At 41.5% G+C, this 22,625-nt stretch overlaps 1 protein-coding gene across 1 annotated transcript in view; it reads right to left on the reverse strand.

The window, feature by feature from the left end:
* PLCB1 (phospholipase C beta 1) overlaps positions 1-22,625 on the reverse strand; it is an 865,647-nt gene that overhangs the window by 239,273 nt on the left and 603,749 nt on the right. Inside the window, exon 12 of the mRNA XM_069768815.1 lies at positions 20,696-20,778. Within this exon, the coding sequence (XP_069624916.1) occupies positions 20,696-20,778 (83 nt within the window). The remainder of the gene's footprint in view (positions 1-20,695; positions 20,779-22,625) is intronic.

Consider the following 22,625-nt stretch of genomic DNA (forward strand, 5'->3'; position numbering starts at 1 on the left):
GAATAAAGCAATGCAAAGATAATAATTTTTTCTATAAAATAGTTTTTATTGTGCAAAAGCGCCAAAACATAAAAAAATATAAATGAGGTATCGCTGTAATTGTACTGATCGGAGGAATAAAACTGCTTTCTCAATTTTACCAAACGCTCCCCCCCAAAAAAAAAGAAATTCAGGAATTGCTGGTTTTTGTTCATTCTGCCTCCCAAAAATCAGAATAAAAAATTATCAAAAAATGTCATGTGCACGAAAATGGTACCAATAAAAACGTCAACTCGTCCCGCCAAAAATAAGACCGCATATGACACTGTGGGCCAAAATGTGGAAAAATAATAGCTCTCAAAATGTGGTGACGCAAAAACTATTTTTTGCAATAAAAAGCATCTTTTAGTGTGTGACAGCTGCCAAACATAAAAACCCGCTATAAATAGGAAATCAAACCTCCCTTTATCACCCCCTTAATTACGAAAAAATAATAAAATAAAAAAAGTATTTATTTCCAATTTTCCATCAAGGTTAGGGTTAGGGCTAAAGTTAGGGTTAGGGTTGGGGCTAGAGTTGGGGTTAGGGTTTGGATTACGTTTACAGTTTGGATTGGGGTTAGGGGTGTGTCAGGGTTAGGGGTGTGGTTAGGGTTATGGTTAAGGTTGGGATTAGGGTTAGGGGCGTATTGGGGTTAGGGTTGTGTTGGAGTCAGGGGTGTGGTTAGCGTTGGGATTAGGGTTACGGGTGTGTCAGGGTTATGGGTGTGGTTAGCATTATGGTGAGGGTTGGGATTATGGTTAGGGGTGTGTTGGGGTTAGTGGTTTGGTTAAGGTTAGGATTAGGGTTAGGGGTGTGTTTGGGTTAGGGTTGGAGTTAGAATTGGTGGCTTCCACTGTTTAGGCACATCAGGGGCTCTCCAAACACGACATCACATCCGATCTCAATTCCAGCTAATTCTGAGTTGAAAAAGTAAAATGGTGCCTCTTCCCTTCCGAGCTATTCTGTGCACCCAAACAGTGGTTTACCCCCACATATGGCATATCACCGTACTCAGGACAAATTGGACAACAACTTTTGCAGTCCAATTTCTCCTGTTACCCTTGGGAAAATAAAAATTTGGGGGCTGAAAAATCATTTTTGTGGGAAAAAATGCTTTTGTTATTTTCACGGCTCTGCGTTATAAACTTTAGTAAAACACTTGGGGGTTCAAAGTTCTCACCACACATCTAGATAAGTTCCTTGGGGGTCTAGTTTTCAAAATGGGGTCACTTGTGAGAGGTTTCTACTGTTTAGGCACATCAGTGGCTCTGCAAACACAACATAACACCCGCAGACCATTCCATCAAAGTCTGCATTCCAAAACGCCACAACTTCCCTTCCGAGCCCCGACGTGTGCCCATACAGTAGTTTACCCCCACGTGTGGGGTATCAGCATACTCAGGACAAATTGCACAATGTTTGGGGTCCAATTTCTCCTGTTCTGCTTGGTAAAATAAAAAATTGGGGGCAAAAAGATAATTTTTTTAAAAAAATTGTTTTTTATTTTTACGGCTTTACATTATAAACTTCTGTGAAGCACTTGGGGGCTCAAAGTGCTCACCACACATCTAGATAAGTTCATTAGGGGGTTTCCTTTCCAGCATGGGGTCACTTGTGGGGGGTTTCCACTGTTTAGGCACATCAGGGGCTCTCCAAACGCGACATGGCGTCCGATCTCAATTCCAGCCAATTTTGCATTGAAAAGTCAAACGGTGCTCCTTCCCTTTCCGAGGTCTGCCATGCATCAAACAGTGGTTTACCCCCACATTTGGAGTATCAGCATGCTCAGGACAAATTGTACAACAACATTTGGGGTCCAATTTCTCCTGCTACCCTTAGTAAAACAAAACAAATTGGATCTGAAGTAATTTGTGTGTGAAAAAAAGTTACGGTAAATGTTCATTTTTTTTAAGCAATCCAAAAATTCCTGTGAATAAACTTCTTGAATGTGGTTTTGAGTACCTTGAGGGGTGCAGTTTTTAGAATGGTGTAACTTTTGAGCATTTTCTGTAATATAGGCCCCTCAAAGTCACTTCAAGTGTGAGGTGGTCCCTAAAAAAATGTTTTTTGAAATTTTGCTGTAAAAATTAGAAATCGCTGGTCAACTTTTAACTCAACCTTTAATGTGGGAAATTTTATTTATTAACTATTTTGTGTGATATGACTCTCTAATTTAATGGCATAAAAACTAAAAGTTTGAAAATTGCTACATTTTCAAAATTTTTGCCAAATTTCCATTTTTTTTTCACAAATAAACGTAAGTCATATCGAAGAAATTTTACCACTATCATAAAGTACAATATGTCACGAGAAAAGAATTTTAGAATCACCGAGATCCATTGAAGTGTTCCAGAGTTATAACCTCATAAAGTGACAGTGGTCAGAATTGTAAAAATTGGCCCGGTCATTTAGGTGAAAACAGGCTTCGTTTCAAAGGGGTTAAAAAGTCCTTAACCCCTTCCCGACCTTTGACGCATACGCTGCGTCATGAAAGTCGGTGCCATTCCGACCCATGACGCAGCATATGCGTCATGGAAAGATCGCGTCCCTGCAGGCCGGGTGAAAGGGTTAACTCCCATTTCACCCGATCTGCAGGGACAGGGGGAGTGGTAGTTTAGCCCAGGGGGGGTGGCTTCACCCCCTCGTGGCTACGATCGCTCTGATTGGCTGTTGAAAGTGAAACTGCCAATCAGAGCGATTTGTAATATTTCACCTAAAAAACTGGTGAAATATTACAATCCAGCCATGGCCGATGCTGCAATATCATCGGCCATGGCTGGAAACACTTATGTGCACCCACCCCACCCCTCCGATCGCCCCCCCAGCCCCCCGATCTGTGGTCCGCTCCCCTCCGTCCTGTGCTCCGCTCCCCCGTCCTCCTGTCCGCTTCCCCGTGCACCAATCACACCCCCTGTGCTGCAATCAAACCCCCCCGCACTCCGATCCCCCCCCGCACACAGCGACCCCCCCCCCGTGCTCCGATCCACCCCCCCCGCACAGCGATCCCTCACCCCGTGCTCCAATCCTTCCCCGTGCTCCAATCCTCCCTCCCGTGTTCCGATCCACCCCCCCCCATGATCCGATCCACCCCCCCGTGCTCCGACGCCCCCCCCGTGCCCTGATCTCCCCCCCCTTATACTTACCTGGCCGCCCGAGGTCCGTCCGTCTTCTTTCCTGGGCGCCGCCATCTTCCAAAATGGCGGGCGCATGTGCAGTGCGCCCGCCGAATCTGCCGGCCGGCAGATTCGTTCCAGAGTGAATTTTGATCACTGAGATATATCCTATCTCAGTGATCAAAATAAAAAAAATAGTAAATGACCCCCCCCTTTGTCACCCCCATAGATAGGGACAATAAAAAAAATAAAGAATTTTTTTTTTTTTCACTAAGGTTGGGGTAAGAACTAGGGTTAGGGTTAGGGGTAGGGTTAGGGTTAGGGGTAGGGTTAGGGTTAGGGGTAGGGTTAGGGGTAGGGTTAGGGCTAGGGTTAGGGGTAGGGGTAGGGTTAGGGCTAGGGTTAGGGGTAGGGTTAGGGCTAGGGTTAGGGTTTCGGTATGTGCACACGTATTCTGGTCCTATGCGGATTTTTCCGCAGCGGATTTGAAAAATCCACAGTGCTAAACCGCTGCCGATTTATCGTGGATTTACCGCGGTTTTTCTGCGCATTTCACTGCGGTTTTACAACTGCGATTTTCTATTGGAGCAGTTCTAAAACCGCTGCGGAATCCGCAGAAAGAAGTGACATGCTGCGGAATGTAAACCGCTGCGTTTCCGTGCAGTTTTTCCGCAGCATGTGTACAGCGATTTTTGGTTCCCATAGGTTCACATTGAACTGTACACTCATGGGAAACTGCTGCGGATCCGCAGCGTTTTCCGCAGCGTGTGCACATACCTTTAGAATTAGGCTATGTGCACACGGTGCGGATTGGCCGCTGCGGATTCGCAGCAGTGTTCCATCGGGTTTACAGTACCATGTAAACATATGGAAAACCAAATCCGCTGTGCCCATGGTGCAGAAAATACCGCGCGGGAACGCTGCGTTGTATTTTCCGCAGCATGCCAATTCTTTGTGCGGATTCCGCAGCGTTTTACACCTGTTCCTCAATAGGAATCCACAGGTGAAATCCGCACAAAAAACACTGGAAATCCACGGTAAATCCACAGGTAAAACGCAGTGCCTTTTACCCGCGGATTTTTCAAAAATGATGCTGAAAAATCTCATACGAATCCGCAACGTTGGCACATAGCCTTAGAGTTGGGTTGGAATTAGGGTTGTGGTTAGGGTTAGGGGTGTGTTGGGGTTAGGGTTGTGGTTAGGGGTGTGTTGGGGTTAGGGTTGTGATTAGGGTTACGGCTACAGTTGGGATAAGGGTTAGGGGTGTGTTGGAGGTAGAATTGAGGGGTTTCCACTGTTTAGGCACTTCAGGGGGTCTCCAAACGCAACATGGCGCCACCATTGATTCCAGCCAATCTTGTATTCAAAAATTCAAATGGTGCTCCCTCACTTCCGAACCCCGACGTGTGCCCAAACAGTGGTTTACCCCCACATATGGGGTACCAGCATACTCAGGACAAACTGCGCAACAATTACTGGGGTCCAATTTCTCCTGTTACCCTTGAGAAAATAAAAAATTGCTTGCTAAAACATCATTTTTGAGGAAAGAAAAATGATTTTTTATTTTCACGGCTCTGCGTTGTAAACGTCTGTGAAGCACTTGGGGGTTCAAAGTGCTCACCACATATCTAGATAAGTTCCTTGGGGGGTCTAGTTTCCAAAATGGGCTCACTTGTGGGGGGTTTCTACTGTTTAGGCACACCAGGGGCTCTGCAAACGCAACGTGACGCCCGCAGACCATTCCATCAAAGTCTGCATTTCAAAAGTCACTACTTCCCTTCTGAGCCCCCACGTGTGCCCAAACAGTGGTTTACCCCCACACATGGGGCATCAGCGTACTCAGGAGAAACTGGACAACAACTTTTGCGGTCCAATTTCTCCTGTAACCCTTGGGAAAATAAAAAATTCTGGGCTAAAAAATTATTTTTGAGGAAAGAAAACGTATTTATTATTTTCACGGCTCTGCGTTATAAACTTCTGTAAAGCACTTGGGGGTTGAAAGTGCTCACCACACATCTAGATAAGTTCCTTTGGGGGTCTAGTTTCCAAAATGGGGTCACTTGTGGGGGGTTTCTACTGTTTAGGCACACCAGGGGCTCTGCAAACGCAATGTGACGCCCGCAGACCATTCCATCAAAGTCTGCATTTCAAAAGTCACTACTTCCCTTCTGAGCCCCCACGTGTGCCCAAACAGTGGTTTACCCCCACACATGGGGTATCAGCGTACTCAGGAGAAACTGGACAACAACTTTTGTGGTCCAATTTCTCCTGTAACCCTTGGTAAAATAAAAAATTCTGGGCTAAAAAATTATTTTTGAGGAAAGAAAACGTATTTATTATTTTCACTGCTCTGTGTTATGAACTTCTGTGAAGCACTTGGGGGTTCAAAGTGCTCACCTCACATCTAGATAAGTTCCTTTCGGGGTCTAGTTTCCAAAATGGGGTCACTTGTGGGGGGTTTCTACTGTTTAGCCACATCAGGGGCTCTGCAAACGCAACGTGACGCCCGCAGAGCATTCCATCAAAGTCTGCATTTCAAAACGTCACTACTTCACTTCCGAGCCCCAGCATGTGCCTAAACAGTGGTTTACCCCCACATATGGGGTATCAGCGTACTCAGGAGAAACTGGACAACAACTTTTGGGGTCAAATTTCTCCTGTTACCCTTGGGAAAATAAAAAATTGCGGGCTAAAATTCATTTTTGAGAAAATAATTTTTTTTTTTTATTTTCATGGCTCTGCGTTATAAACTTCTGTGAAGCACTTGAGGGTTCAAAGTGCTCATCACACATCTAGATTAGTTCCTTTGGGGGTCTAGTTTCCAAAATGGGGTAATTTGTGGGGGATCTCCAATGTTTAGGCACACAGTGGCTCTCCAAACGCGACATGGTGTCCGCTAATGATTGGAGATAATTTTCCATTTAAAAAGCCAAATGGCGTGCCTTCCCTTCTGAGCCCTGCCGTGCGCCCAAACAGTGGTTTACCCCCACATATGGGGTATCTGCATACTCAGGACAAACTGGACAACAACATTTGTGGTCCAATTTCTCCTATTACCATTGGCAAAATAGGAAATTCCAGGCTAAAAAATCATTTTTGAGAAAAGAAAAATTATTTTTTATTTTCATGGCTCTGCATTATAAACTTCTGTGAAGCACCTGGGGGTTTAAAGTGCTCAGTATGCATCTAGATAAGTTCCTTGGGGGGTCTAGTTTCCAAAATGGGGTCACTTGTGGGGGAGCTCCATTGCATAGGCACACAGGGGCTCTCCAAATGCGACATGGTGTCCGCTAACAATTGGAGCTAATTTTCCATTCAAAAAGTTAAAAGGCGCGCCTTCCCTTCCGAGCCCTGCCGTGTGCCCAAACAGTGGTTTACCCCCACATATGAGGTATCGGCGTACTCGGGAGAAATTGCTCAACAAATTTTAGGATCCATTTTATCCTATTGCCCATGTGAAAATGAAAAAATTGAGGCGAAAATAAATTTTTTGTGAAAAAAAAGTACTTTTTCATTTTTACGGATCAATTTGTGAAGCACCTGAGGGTTTAAAGTGCTCACTAGGCATCTAGATAAGTTCCTTGGGGGGTCCAGTTTCCAAAATGGGGTCACTTGTGGGGGAGCTCCAATGTTTAAGCACACAGGGTCTCTCCAAACGCGACATGGTGTCCGCTATCGATGGAGATAATTTTTCATTCAAAAAGTCAAATGGCGCTCCTTCCCTTCCGAGCCTTACCATGTGCCCAAACAGTGGTTTACCCCCACATGTGAAGTATCGGTGTACTCAGGATAAATTGCCAAACAAATTTTAGGATCCATTTTATCCTGTTGTCCATGTGAAAATGAAAAAATTGAGGCTAAAAGAATTTTTTTGTGAAAAAAAAGTACTTTTTCATTTTTACGGATCAATTTGTGAAGCACCTGGGGGTTTAAAGGGCTCACTATGCATCTAGATAAGTTCCTTGGGGCGTCTAGTTTCCAAAATGGGGTCACTTGTGGGGGAGCTCCAATTTTTAGGCACACGGGGGCTCTCCAAATGTGACATGGTGTCCGCTAAAGAGTGCAGCCAATTTTTCATTCAAAAAGTCAAATGGCGCTCCTTCCCTTCCAAGCCCTGCCGTGCGCCCAAACAGTGGTTTACCCCCACATATGAGGTATCAGCGTACTCAGGACAAATTGGACAACAACGTACGTGGTTCAGTTTCTCCTTTTACCATTGGGAAAATAAAAAAATTGTTGCTGAAAAATCATTTTTGTGACTAAAAAGTTAAATGTTCATTTTTTCCTTCCATGTTGCTTCTGCTGCTGTGAAGCACCTGAAGGGTTAATAAACTTCTTGAATGTGGTTTTGTGCACCTTGAGGGGTGCAGTTTTTAGAATGGTGTCACTTTTGGGTATTTTCAGCCATATAGACCCCTCAAACTGACTTCAAATGTGAGGTGGTCCCTAAAAAAAATGGTTTTGTAAATTTCGTTGTAAAAATGAGAAATCGCTGGTCAAATTTTAACCCTTATAACTTCCTAGCAAAAAAAAATTTTGTTTCCAAAATTGTGCTGATGTAAAGTAGACGTGTGGGAAATGTTATTTATTAACTATTTTGTGTCACATAACTCTCTGGTTTAACAGAATAAAAATTCAAAATGTGAAAATTGCGAAATTTTCAAAATTTTCGCCAAATTTCCGTTTTTATCACAAATAAACACAGAATTTATTGACCTAAATTTACCACTAACATGAAGCCCAATATGTCACGAAAAAACAATCTCAGAACCGCTAGGATCCATTGAAGCGTTCCTGAGTTATTACCTCATGAAGGGACACTGGTCAGAATTGCAAAAAACGGCAAGGTCTTTAAGGTCAAAATAGGCTGGGTCATGAAGGGGTTAAAAGGGATTTTCCGGTCTTGGTGAAATAAACTTTACGGCAATTATTGTATAATGAAAAATTATATAAATGTGTAACATTGAGTTTCAATTACATTCTATTTTCAAGATCTTTTCTTGCTATCACTTACTGAGGATGTTCTGTAGACTGAAAAAAATATTTTAGGCTGCCAACAACACCCTTGCCGTTTATAACGCAATTCCAAAGCCAGAATTGGGTCCAGCCGGAAGCAAAATATACCGGATACACGGGATGTACAGTATTTTCAGTTGATCTTTGATCCACTATTTTCCCCGCTGAATTAAAAGAAATGCTAATAAATTGATTGAAGGGGCGTGGATTCTTCAAGGCTGTGTTTGGGCGCACCGCTGGGGTCAGACAGGAAGGAGTGACGTTTGGAGTGCAGAATTTGATGGAATTGTCTGTGCGTGTCATGTTGAGTTTGGGGAGTCTCTGATGTGCCTACACAGTGGAACCCCCCCACAACTGACCCCATTTTGGAAACTAGACCCCTCAAGGAATTTATGCTGATGTGTGGTGAGCACCTCAAACTCACAGCTGCTTTTCAGAATTTTACAACGCTGATCTGTGAGAATTAGCAAAAATAAATATTTTTCATACAAAAATGTTCTTTTAGCCCAAAATGTATTCATTTTCATAAGAATAGTAGGAGAAAATGGACCTCAAAATTTGTTGAGCAATTTCTCCTGAGTACACTGACACCCCATATGTGGTAGAAAAATACTTTTGATAACAGTGCAAAGCTTATAAGGGAAGAAGCGCCATATTGGAGTTCAGATTTTGCTGGAATGGTTTGAGGGTGCCTTGTCACATTGGTAGAGACCCTGAGATGTAAGAACAGCAGAAACCCCCATAAGTGACTTCATTTTACAAACTGCACCCCTCAATAAATTCATCTAGAGGTGAAGTGATCATATTGACACCACATGTGCCTCACAGAATTTTATACCATTTGGCGGTGAAGTAAGAATAATTAAATTTTTAAAACTAAAATTTTGTTTTCACCCCAAGTTTTTAATTTTTCTAAGGAATAAAAAAAACCTTAGTTTGTTGCAAAAATGTCTCTTGATTGTGACAAAACCCAACATGTAATCAGGAACTAATTTTCAGACACAGTACAAAGCTCAGAAAAGAAGGAGCGCCATATTAAGCCGGCATCACTCTGGCATTATAAACGGCCGAGGGCAATGCGATAAAAAAATCGCATTGCACTCGGACCAATGTTAACATATGGGGCTGCTCCCAGCAGCTGACTTTTTGTCGGCCGTTTTCCTCAGTCCGAGACAATCGCAGCATGCTGCGATTGTCTTGGACCGAGGAAAACTCTCGGCTCACTCGCACCCATATAAGCCTATGGGTGCGAGTGAGACAGCGCACACCACTCGGATATCATCCGAGTGATGTGCGCTATAAGCGGACCCCAGCAATGGAGGAGATGGAGAAATTCATTTCTCCGCCTCCTCCGCAGCTGTGCTCCGATCCTCCCCGTGCGAGAGAATCGGAGCACAGATGCATGACACTCGGCTCCTGCTCTGCTGCGAGCAGGAACCGAGTGTCATTAGCATATCGCATCCGATGATCTCGCATCGGATGCGATACGCCAGTGTGACGCCGGCCTTATAGTGCAGATCCTACAGTTATAGTTTGTGCCATGACCCACTGGGAGAACCCCTGAGGTTCCAGGACAACAGATCCCCCCATAAGTGACCCCATTTTACAAACTATACTTCTCATCGAATTTATCTAGGGGTGCAGTGATCATATTGATACCACAGGTGTGAGACAGAATTTTATACCGTGGGGCAGAGAAGAAAAAATAATTGCATTTTTACCACAAACATTTTGTTTTAGCCCCATATTTTACATTTTCACAAAGGTAAATGGGTGAAACTGGCACTAAACTTTGTCCCACGATTTTAGCTGAATGTAGAAATACCCCATATGTGGCTGTACAGTACTGCTTAGCCAAATGGCAAGACACTGGAGGGAAGGAATGCTATTTGCCTCCTGGAGCGCAGGTTTTCCTACAATAGTTTGCAGACTCCATATACAGATCACCAAACTGCAGAAGAGCAGAATCCCCCCTCACGTGACCCCATCTTGGAAATTATACCCCTTTGGGAATTTATCTACAGGTGTAGTGACAATTTTGACTGGCTGTTTTCAAGAACCAGTGGATGTTGCCGAGTAAAAATTGCAAACTGCCATTGTAGTGCCCAGTATGTTGTAGTCATCGCTACAGAAATGCCAAACGTGTGGGCACTAAATGTTGTTTAGGCACACTGGGGCTCAGAAGAGAAGGGGGCATTTGGAATTGGGAGGGCAGAATCTGCTGAATTTCTTTTGGGAAGCAAGGAGTCATTTAGCTTTTCCAGAGCCTTTGCACTAACAGTAATGTGGAAACCCCCTATATTTCCGTTAACAGATGACAGATCTGAGTGGGGACTTGCTTTTTTTGTGGACTGATTTGAAGCTTTTGTTTGGAATATTTTACATAACATTTGGGATCACATTTATTCAGCTCTCTATGAAAAGCACTTACATCAGGGTTTTCATCTAAATCTCCCACTAACTTGATAGAGATAAAACCCCCGAGAGATCCTTTCACTATGATGAGGCAGCAGAGTTACTTTGGACTCCGTCTGGTCTCTATTCAGCTGTCTCCTTTTCAGACGTGCACAAAACTATGGATGGCGCTTATTTGCATGCCTAAAAAGAGGGACACCGCTGGATGACAAGCCAGACGGCGTCAACAATGACTCTATCTTCCTCATTGTAGGGAATCTTATGGCAGGGGTTTCGTCTGAATGACATATTTCTGAGATTTACACAGAAACCCAGGTGTAAGCGCTCAGCATAGAGCACAGGATAAATGTGCGTTGAGCTCTACTGTGATCTTTTGGAGACAGAATGAAAAAAATCAACAGCTGGTGAATAATTAATTCTATGTCTTTTTTACACTGCTCCTCATGCGGTATCAGTGATTAGACAACTTTATTTTTCGGTTGGGTTCGGTTAAAGCGATGCAAGATTTAAATCATTTTTTATGTTTGGTTGCTGTCAAACACTAAAAATGATTTTTATTGCAAGAATAAGTTTTTGAATTGCCATATTTTGAGAGCTATAATTTTTCCATATTTTCGCCAACAGAGTCATGTGAGAGCTTGTTTTTTGCTGGGTGAGTTGACATTTTTACTATTACCATTTTTGGGCACATGGCATTTTTTGATCGCTTTCTATTCCGATTTTTGGGAACCACAATGAACAAAAAATGGCAATTCAGAATTGTTTTTGTTTTATGCCGTTCTGCGTGTGGCAAAATTCATAAGGCAGCTTTATTCAATACGTCAGTACGATTCCAGAGATTCCTCATTTATGTAATTTTTTATGTTTTGGCACTTTTACACAAGAAAAACTATTTTATATAAAAAAATAATTATTTTTACATCACTTTATTCTGAGCGCTATAACTTTTTTATTTTTCCGCTGATTCAGCTGTATCGTGCCTTATTTTTTGCAGGAAGATGACGTTTTCAGCTATAACATTTTTATTTACATTTTTCATTTTCATTGCGTTTATTCCACTTTTTGTTCTGTGGTATGATGAAAAAGCATAGTTTTTTTGCCTTTTTTTATTTTAACATTGTGATGAGGGAGCCGCCGCCATCTTGGATGGGCATACTAACAGAGACTGGCGTGACTCCATTTTGTCTCCTGGTCACAGGTCTGCAGAGACAAGTGCTCCTGGCCCCCACCTATTCTCATGAATAAAGTTAATTTTCGCATGGTAATTAAGTCAAGCTCAGTGTAGCAGGCAGAAGGTACTTCAAAGCCAATGAGGAAGCCACACCAGCAGGGGACTAGGAGGTGTTTGGGGGCTTAATTAAAGCACGCATGTCAAGTGGCCACAGGATATATGTCTATTGTGGCCTCCCAGTCGAACCATCTGCAACATGGAATCGTGAATTATGGACGCATCGTCCGAGGTACAGGCTCATAAAAAATATGCCCCTCGCCCTAAAGAGATTGTGCATCTGTCAGTGCAATTCCCGAGTCTGTGGGAGTTCTGACACCTGAGATATGGAGATCAGCCTCCCACAGCGACCGAATGGGTACAGGTTTAGTCCCTGGGCGATCGGCAGAACCAACCTTGTGCGCTGGTACCGCCCGTGTACTGATCCGACCACTCTGAGAGCAGTTATTCCATATATTAGATATTGGGCACAGATTTTGCAGTTAAGCTGAGGAGTGGAGATTGCTAGCCCACCCAGTTACAAGGGGGGGCATAGAAGGTTTAAGAGCTAAGGACACTAAGGATAAACTAAGGAACAGGGTATGCCAGCCAGAGGGGAGCAAGCACACGCTTTCTGGGGGCTTCCCGGCAACTAAGTCTTGGACCTGCGGAACGTTGAGCCCCCTGGCTTCCACAAGCGACCTTCAACCTGGTAAATTGACCTCCAGCTGTATACCTTTAAGCCCTGTATTGTGATTGTTATACTTTACTCTGACTGCAATTCTTGATATATTTTGTCTGTATATTACTTGTAATTACCTAGTGCGCCCTTAAGGCAATTAAATCACAAATTAATTTTGGGCTGATCCTTTTACTCTGATTGCGAATCTTAGAATACCCAGCGTGGGTAACAGGGCAGTCTCACCGGCGGTCATTTGCTCTAGGTGCAGTTACCTTATTGACCTGAGAGACAAGGGGGGTGCCGGAGAGCTGTGCCTGTGTAGTGACGTCACAGATTGGTGACGTGGGAGGAACTAAGTTTACTTCACAAACATTGATCACTGAAGGGGTTCACCAGTGTGGCAGTTTTATGGGGCGGATTGTTCCTGTAGCGATACCAAATATGTATTCTTTTTTTTAGATAGAAATAGAAATGTATTGGTATTGGTATGTATTTCATTATATATATATATATATATATATATATATATATATATATGCTTCTCACAAAATTAGAATATCATCAAAAAGTTAATTTATTTCAGTTCTTCAATACAAAAACTGAAACTCATATATTAGATAGAGTCTTTACAAACAGAGTGATCTATTTGAAGTGTTTACTTCTGCTAATGTTGATGATTATGGCTTACAGCCAATGAAAACCCAAAAGTAATTACTTAAGCAAATTAGAATATTTTATTACACCAGCTTGAAAAATGATTTTAAAATCCATCCGAAATGTTGGCCTACTGAAATGTATGTTCAGTAAATTCACTCAACGCTCCTTTTGCATCAATGTGGCGTGGCATGGAGGTGATCAGCCTGTGACACTGCTGAGGTGTTATGGAAGCCCAGGTTGCTTTGATAGCAGCCTTCAGCTCGTCTGCATTGTTGGGTCTGGTGTCTCATCTTCCTCTTGACAATACCCCATAAATTCTTTATGGGGTTAAAGTCAGGCGAGTTTGACATTTCAGTAATACCGCTTATATATAATTTTATTATTATTATTATTTTCTGATTTTTTTTAAATTCTTTTTACAATTTTTGTTTTACTTTTTTATTTTGTCTCTCTATGGGACTTTTTACAGCTCTGATTGCTGTTATGAACCGTTGTAATTCACAACAATTGCAATGGCTGCACTGACACAAGTTAGTTAGCACTGAGCTTGATCTAAGTGCTAGAGCCTGGTGACCCGGATGTTGACATGGTGACATTGGATCACCAAGACAACGATTAGGCCTCTGTGACACCAATCGGAGAGCAGAGGGGACTCCCTCCCTGTGCCTGCCTTCTAAATGCTGCGCTCCGATATCCATCACAGCATTTAGGGGGTTAAACTGTCAGGGATAAACTGTGATATCAGCAGATCACCCTGTGGCGATCGCACGCATACAGCTTCTGTGCGTGCAAAATCGTCAGGATGTACCCAGTACATCCAAGATTGGGAAGCACTTCCCAACCATGACGTGACGACGGTACATCGAACGTCGAGAAGAAGTTAAAAATAATAGATAAGATAAAAAGGGGCAAATCGAAAAGCATATTCACACCTAACAGAATTTCCATAGCTTCTGGACTGGCCAGAGCCACAAGCCCCAGGAATAACCCACCAAAGAGGCAGTGGTAAAAGAGACAAGGACCATAACAAATGTTACAGCAGCCCATTGACTAAGCTAGTAAGCCCTTAAATAATCTTCATAATTTATGGTAATATTGAAAACATTTCACGGTTCAATCAACCTATAACCAGGAACTCAACATTAAAATAAGGGTTTACCGGCATTTGTCAGCCTGTGCTATTAATTTGACAGTCTCTGCCTCAAACCATATGACTTCCCTAAGTTGCTTTATACACAGGAGATAGTGCAAAATGAAATGTTTCAAAAATGCTTGAAGTCTGTAAAATAAAACATCAAAATAATCTGACGTACATAACGATAAAGTTTGCAGTTATTTTTACATTATCTTTTCATTCTCTGCCAAAAATAAGAGACATATGGCATTTCAACACATTTGGCAGTTTAATTACCTATCCGCTCACTTCACAGATTTAAAACCCTTTCTAAATATACTCACCACACAAACACATCACAGAACGCAGACGTATGTTCTGATCCACAGCTCTAAATGTAAATCACATTGAAAAGTTTCCAAGATATAATGATGCCAAGTTTAAAGAAAATTGGGATTTTACACATACAGAACCCGCAGAGTAGGACGGGATTACGATACGATAACATGATTTCCGCATTAAGGCAGCTACTTGTTAGATTCATTTCTTTGAAGCCAGGAACATGGCTTGTAGGAACTTGTAAGAACCTTTTGATTACCACTTGTTAAAAAGCTAAATGTCATGAACTAGTGGACTTGACAGACAGTATATACACATGTCTCCAAAGAGAGAAATATCTTAAGAAACTCACCCTAAACTCTTCAAAGAGAAATCTTTCCTACAATTCATTAACCCTTTTACCCTCCAAGGAGGTCTGCATGTTAATGACCAGGCCAATTTTTACACTGTCACTTTATGTGGTAATAACCCTGGAACGCTTCAACGGATCCCACTGAGTTTTTCGTGACATACTGTACTTCATGATAGTGGTAACATTTATTCGCAATAAATTGCGTTTATTTGTGAAGAAAACGGAAATTTGGTGAAAATTTGGAAAATATTGCAATTTTCAAACTTTGAATTCATATACCCTTAAATCAGAGAGATGTGTCACACAAAATACTTAACAAATAACATATTTCCCACATATCTACTTTACATCAGCACAATTTTTGAAAAAAAAACATTTTTGTTAGGAAGTTATAAGGGTTAAAGGGAACCAGTCACCCCCAAAATCGAAGGTGAGCTAAGCCCACCAGCATCAGGGGCTTATCTACAGCATTCTGTAATGCTGTAGATAAGCCCCCGATGTATCCTAAAAGATGAGAAAAAGAGGTTAGATTATACTCACCCAGGGGCGGTCCCGGTGCGATGGGCGTCGCGGGCCGGTCCGGGGCCTCCCATCTTCTTACGATGACGTCCTCTTCTTGTATTCACGCTGCGGCTCCGGCGCAGGGGTACTTCATCTGCCCTGTTGAGGGCAGAGCAAAGTACTGCAGTGTGCAGGCGCTGGGCCTCTCTGACCTTTCCCGGCGCCTGCGCACTGCAGTACTTTGCTCTGCCCTCAACAGGGCAGACAAAGTACACCTGCGCCGAAGCTGCAGCGTGACTACAAGAAGAGGACATCATCCTATGAAGATAGGAGGCCTGGACCGGACCGCGACGCCCATCGGACTGGACCGCAGTGGAAACACTCCTGGGTGAGTATAATCTAACCTTTTTTTCTCATCTTTCAGGATACATCGGGAGCTTATCTACAGCATTCCAGAATGCTGTAGATAAGCCCCTGATGCTGATGGGCTTAGCTCACCTTCGATTTGGGGGTGACAGGTTCCCTTTAAATGCTGACCAGCAATTTCTCATTTTTCCAAAAAAATGTTTTTTTAGGGACCACCTCACAATTTAAGTGACTTTCATAGGTCTTTATGACAGAAGGTACCCAAAAAATGACACCATTCTAAAAACTACACTCCTCAAGGTGCTCATAACCACATTCAAGAAGTTTATTAACCCTTCAGGTGCTTCACAGGAATTTTTGGAATGTGGAAAAAAAAGAACATTTAATTTTTTTTTCACATAAAATTTTTTAGACCCCATTTTTTTGTTTTTACAAGGGTGACAGGAGAAATGGACCAGAAAATTTGTTGTGCAATTTCTCCTGAGCATGCCAATACCCCATATGTGGGGGAAAACCACTGTTTGGGTGCACGGCAGAGCTCGGAAGGGAAGGAGCACCATTTGACTTTTTGAATGCAAAATTTGCTGGAACAATTAGCGGACATCATGTCGCATTTTGAAAGCCTCTGATATGCCTAAACAGTGAAAATCCCCCACAAGTGACACCATTTTGGAGAGTAGACCCCTTAGGGAACTGATCTAGATGTGTGGTGACTGCACATTGAACCCTCAGGTGCTTTACAGAAGTTTATAACGTTGAGCCGTAAAAATAAAAAACATTACATTTTCCCCACAAATATGTTTTTAGCATTTTCATGAGGGTAACAGGAGAAATTGCACCATACAATTTGTAGTGCAGTTTCTCCTGAGTACGCCAATACCCCATATGAGGAAGTAAACTATTGTTTGGGCGCAAAGCAGGGCTCGGAAGGGAAAAAGCGTCATTTGACTTTTTGAATGTAAGGTTTCCTGGAATCATTAGAGGATGCCATGTCCCATTTGGACAGCCCCTAATATGCCTAAACAGTAGAAAACCATACAAGTGACCACAGGAAAGCCCTCAATGTATTTAGATGTGTGTTGAGCACCTTGAACCCCCCCGAAGGTTTCACAGAAGTTTATAACACTGACTCATGAAAATTAAAAAAAAATAAATCACATTTTCCCCACAAAAATGTTATTTTAGCCCCAAATTTTGCATTATCATAAGAGTAACAGGCGAAATTGGACCGTACAATTTGCTGTGTGTACATAAACCCCTTAAAACCATGTATTTATTTATACCTGATAAAAAACACCCAATTTCCTTACCCTAAGTACATAAGGCGAAAAGATAATCAATAAAATCAGATCAAAATTGGACCTGATACAATTAATTTAAATGAGATTTATGGTCTTTGTATTTATCGATTCAATGCCAAACAAAGGCAATGCATGAGTGGGTGAACACTGTCAGATTAACACCGGATTAGAAATACACAATACCAGACTAATACTGGATTAGAAGATTTATTTAACCTGATCAATGCTGGATTAGAAATGAACAGTGCCAAACTAATACTGGATTAGGGTATTTGCATACCTAGATCAATTCTAGATAAGAAGTTTGATACTTGAATAGGGAGCTATATATATGCACACATATTAAACCACATAGCCAGACTAATAGTACACAAGAGGATAGTATATAACAGATACATCATAAAACCGGATTGGTACTAAATCAAAGAAGTATACAAGATCCACCATGTAAAGTAATGTAGCCTCAAATAGTCTGCATAGCCAAATGAAGGTTGGATTCAGAAAAACAATTTGTTGTGCAATCTCTCCTGAGTACACAGATACTCCATATGAGGGCAAAAACTACTCTTTGGGCGCACGGCAGGACTCGAAAGGAAAGGAGCATCATTTGTCTTTTTGAATGTAAATAATTAGCGGACGCCATGACCCGTTTGAAGAGACCCTGATGTTCCTAAACAGTGGAAACCAGAATTTTATACCACTGGGCAGTGAAGAAAAATAACTACATTTTTAATACAAAAATTTTGTTTCAGCCCCAGATTTTAAATTTTCACACAAGTGGGTAAAAATGGCACCATCATTTGTTGCACAGTTTCTACTGAACGTGGCAATACCCCATATGTGGCTGTATAGTACTGCTTATGCATATGGAGAGACTCAGGAGGGGCAGAGCGCTATTTGCCTCCTGGAGCGCAGATTTTCCTAGAATAGATGGTGGACTCCATACACAGAGCCCCTAATTGCTAGTAGAGCAGAATCCCCACTCAAGTGGCCCCATTTTGGAAATTATACCGCTTTGGGAATTTATCTACAGGTGTATTTATGATTTTGACTCCATGGGGTGTTTTCCAGAAGCAAACAGCAATGAATGTTGCAGCGTAAAAATTGCAAATGGTCATTGTAGTGACCAGTACGCTGCAGGGACCAGTACGGTGTAATGACCACTACGTTATGTCAAGCTCATGCTTCTGGAGACATGTACCCGTAACTTAGGCGGGCTCTCATCGCTTCAGAAATGCCAAAGATGTGGTCGCTATATGTGGGGTGAGGAGCCATTTGCTTTTCAGAGCCTTTGTACTACCAGTAAGGTGGAAGCCCTCTATATTTTCGTTAACAGATGACAGACCTGAGTGGGGACTTGCTTTTTTGTGGATTGATTTGAAGATTTTATTGGGAACATTTTACGTAATATTTGGGATCACATTTATCCGGCACTCTCCTCTGAGCACTTTCTTTTGGGGGTTTCCATCTAGATCTCCAATTGACGTGATTCAGATGAAGCCCTGAGGGATCCATTCACTATACTGAGGCAACAGAGTTACTCTGGACTCCATCTGGCCTCTGTTCAGCGGTGTCCTTTTCAGAAGTGCACAAAACGGTGTCCTACGGCACTTTTCTGCAATCCTAAAAAGACAGACACTGCCAAATCACAGGTCGTATGGTGTCCACAGTGCTTTCATCTGCCTCATTATAGGAAATCTTCAGTCGGGGGTTCCATCTGAATCACGTATTTCAGACAGAGGTTTACAAGGAAACCCCAGTGTATGAGCCTTACTGCGATCTTTGGGAGACAGAATGAACAAAACAGGTGAAGTGGTTTTAATTATTTTTCTTACACAACTTCTCGTGTGCTATAAGTGATTAGGTGACTTTATTCTTCGGGTCGGTGCGATTACAGTGATACCAGATCTATATTGGGTTTTTATGTTTGGCTGCTGTCACACAATAAAAAACTCTTTTTATTGCAAAAACTAGTTTTATGTTGAGAGATATAATTTTTTCCAAATTTTAGCAGACAGAGTCATGTGAGGGCTTGATTTTTGTGGAACGAGTTCACAATTTTATTGGTACCATTTTAAGACATGTGACATTTTTTGATCGCTTTCTATTCCGATTTTTGGAAGGCAGAAAGAACAAAAACTAGTAATTCAAGATTTTTTTTTTTATGTTGCTCCGCTTGTGATCAAATTGATAAGGCAGTTTTATTCTTTGGGTCAGTACGATTAAAGCGATATCACACTTATATCATTTTTTATGTCTTGGCGCTTTTACACAATAAAAACTATTTTATGGAAAATAATTATTTTTGCATCGCTTTATTCTGAGAGCTATAACTTTTTTATTTTTCCACTGATGAAGCTGTATGGTGGCTTGGAAAACAAGAAACATATATAGGCACTAATAGGGTTGGGCTAAGAATGCTCAATGCTATTAAAACATGTGCCACCAGTATCCACCAGTATCCAAGTCCATCTCTGCACAAGTTCCAACTTCAATGGAGGGTCAATCAAGTGATATGAAGCGGTCCTGAAGCATTGTTATATTGCGAGGTCAAGGAGGAATAATTCACTTCCAGATATCATAGCTTTTTCGAGATTGCCAAACACTCAGTAGACCCCAAAGACCATCCCATACTCCCCTTTTCAGGAGAGGCAGTGCAGCATCGGCAGAGCCATCCTCCTGATGGCAGCCAATAGGTACCGTGAGTCAGAAGCACTCAGTACCAATGAAGAGACGGCCCAGTCCAGCGCTGAGCGACACAATGGTCATCCTCTCTATGGGTGTGCAGATCTTTCTATCTGTCGTAGCTCTTTGGTGTGTAAAGCGCTTTTATAGTTATTATATGGCAATCGCACGGTCATTATACCGCCGTGTGTCACCGCACAGAACTCTGACACCGTTTTCATGTGGTTTCTTTTGGTGCCAGATTTGAATTTTTTATTTATTTGAATAGCTATCTCTATCTGTCTCTGTATACTTGTGGTTGTGTCCTGAGGAAGAAGTCAACTGAACTCCAAAAGCGTTGAATAAAACCACTATCCTTCATTTTGATTATATCTGGTCTTACATCTTATTCGGCAGCACGGATTACATCCACAAATCTCCAATTTTATTGTAAATGAAATATGTTATAATTGCACCGTCCCTAAAGTATAAAACTAAACACTAGCTACTTTTTTGTGCAGGCTATGGCAAGAAAACTATAGCGGAAATTACATGTGCATTTGTTATGCATTTTTTAATGAATTTTTGATGTGTTTTTTTTTAATGCTTTTGGTGCTAAATTGTTTTTATTTTCAATGGGAAAAAACAGCAGTAAAATCTCTGAAAGAATTGACATGCTGAGATTTTTAAAGAATGAATTATTGACAAAAAAATGCAACTACCGAGTAAATGAGATTTTAGAAATCTCATTAATTTTGCTGTTACTGTAAATGCTGCATTTAAAAAAAAAACATTAATAATGTGAACAAGCCTTTATTATATGACAGGCAATGCACACGTTCCAACAATGAGTATGTGGCACAGAAACAATCGTATTCTTTAATAGATAGATCTGGTTTGCGATATACAGTATGTAAAGTTGCTGCAGGTAAAAGTGTATTACTTACGAGTCCACATGATTTTCAAAGGACAGGAGAATTGGATACGGTGACGTCTTAAATGCACATTCAGCAATAGCTTCTATAACTTCCTAAAATGAAAAGACATGTTTAAAAGATTTTGTCCTCAAGCATGAAATGTTAATTCAGACCATTCTGTCTGTGCTACAAATGGCAGAAGTAGAAATGAAATGAACTCCAGGTACATGCACTGTAGATAAACATAAGTAGCACGGTCAGAGACTGTTAAATACTAAGCCAAAGGCGTCCTATCTTTCTAGTTGATTCAAAAAAAGCTCTTTTTTGTCATTTAGAAGGAAATAGTATGTGGTTGTCACTGACTATTTGAGATTAATAAATACATCTAGAAGACATACATGCTTTGCTTATATATAATAATTTTTTTATATTGCAACACCAAGTCATGGGATTATTGAAATCGCAAGGTGGATAGACATAATGATACGCAAATTATGGAAACATGGAAACTACATTTTCAAAACATCTCGATTTATTCAGTATCAAGTATGAGTTCTGAGCACCGAAATACACGCACTTACACGACTTGGCTTCTATCGATGAGGTTACTAATGGTTCTCTGAAGAATGTTTTGCTATGCTGAGTACACTTGGGCATGGAAATCATCAAGATCCGCTCATGGCAGCTCCCTTTGTGATTGCCAACCAATATAAAAAAGAATCAATTTTAAAATGGTGCCCGCTGCGCATGCGCATTAGCAGCTATCAGTGTAAACAGGGGTGATCTGATAGCTGCTATTGCGCAGGTGGCGCCATCTTGCTAGAGAAGAAAAGGAAAGTCCTCCTCAAAGATGGCGCCGCCGGCGCTTGCACAGTAGCAGCTATCAGATCACCTCTATATACACTGATAGCTGCTACTGCGCAGGCGAGGGGCGCCATTTTAAAATTGATTCTTTTTTTCTACTCCTCAGGATAGCCTCAGGCACATTTATTAACAACACAGTAAACATGCAGTTATGCTGCCGTGCAGATGCTATGGCTGCCCCTGCCTGCTGAAGGTTTTTTTTTTCAGTATGTACATACATTCATTATGCAAACGAGGGGGCAGGTCAGTGAGGGATCAGTGACCCGTCAGCAGTCTGCATTATGAAATGAATATCTAATCAGAACACCACATGAAGACCCTCACAGGCCGCCCAGGAGCACGAGCATATCATTAACTCAAAACTGAAAATAAAAATTACACAACAACCACAAGACAGATTTCATCAACCCATGTATCATTAGAATCAGTATAATGGCAACAACCTGATACTGTCTGTAGGTTACTGTGCACAATCCTGCTGACCGGTTCCCTTTAAATAAGGGCCACCTGATATCACTCCTGCTTCTTCACAGAATGATTGCCCTCACAAATTGAACTCCACACTGCTATTATTTTGAACACAGCCCCTTTTCAATTAATTATTCTAATACACAAACTCAAAAACCTGCAGATCATGAATGCTGAGTCTGTTGGTTTTCTTAGAATCTATGGCACCAACTGGTAAATTATTTGACATATGGTAATATAATTTACACTAAAAACAGTGATTAATCTGGTTAGTCATATTAGACTGCTATTATTTTGAACACTACTGTACATCTAAAAAAAAATCTATTTAAACTAGTTGATGAGTCACACAACCATATCATAAGTAAGTGCACCCAGTGATCTATTACCAGTGATGATGTGACTCCTGTAAGAAATAGCTAAAATGCATTAGAATGTGACAAATTTGTTGACTCTTTTGCGGTTTCTGAAAGTTCAAGTTATGTTTAAACTTAAAATGAAGAATTATGTACCGTAATGATTTTTGGAAATCGGATTATATTATTTTATATTAGCTATTGATATTTTATACATGGTTTGAGGCAGTATTCGCTCTACTACTTTTCAACTGAAATGAAAATGTTCTGCT

The sequence above is a fragment of the Ranitomeya imitator genome, chromosome 5, assembly GCF_032444005.1.
Source record: "Ranitomeya imitator isolate aRanImi1 chromosome 5, aRanImi1.pri, whole genome shotgun sequence".
NCBI lineage: Eukaryota > Metazoa > Chordata > Amphibia > Anura > Dendrobatidae > Ranitomeya > Ranitomeya imitator.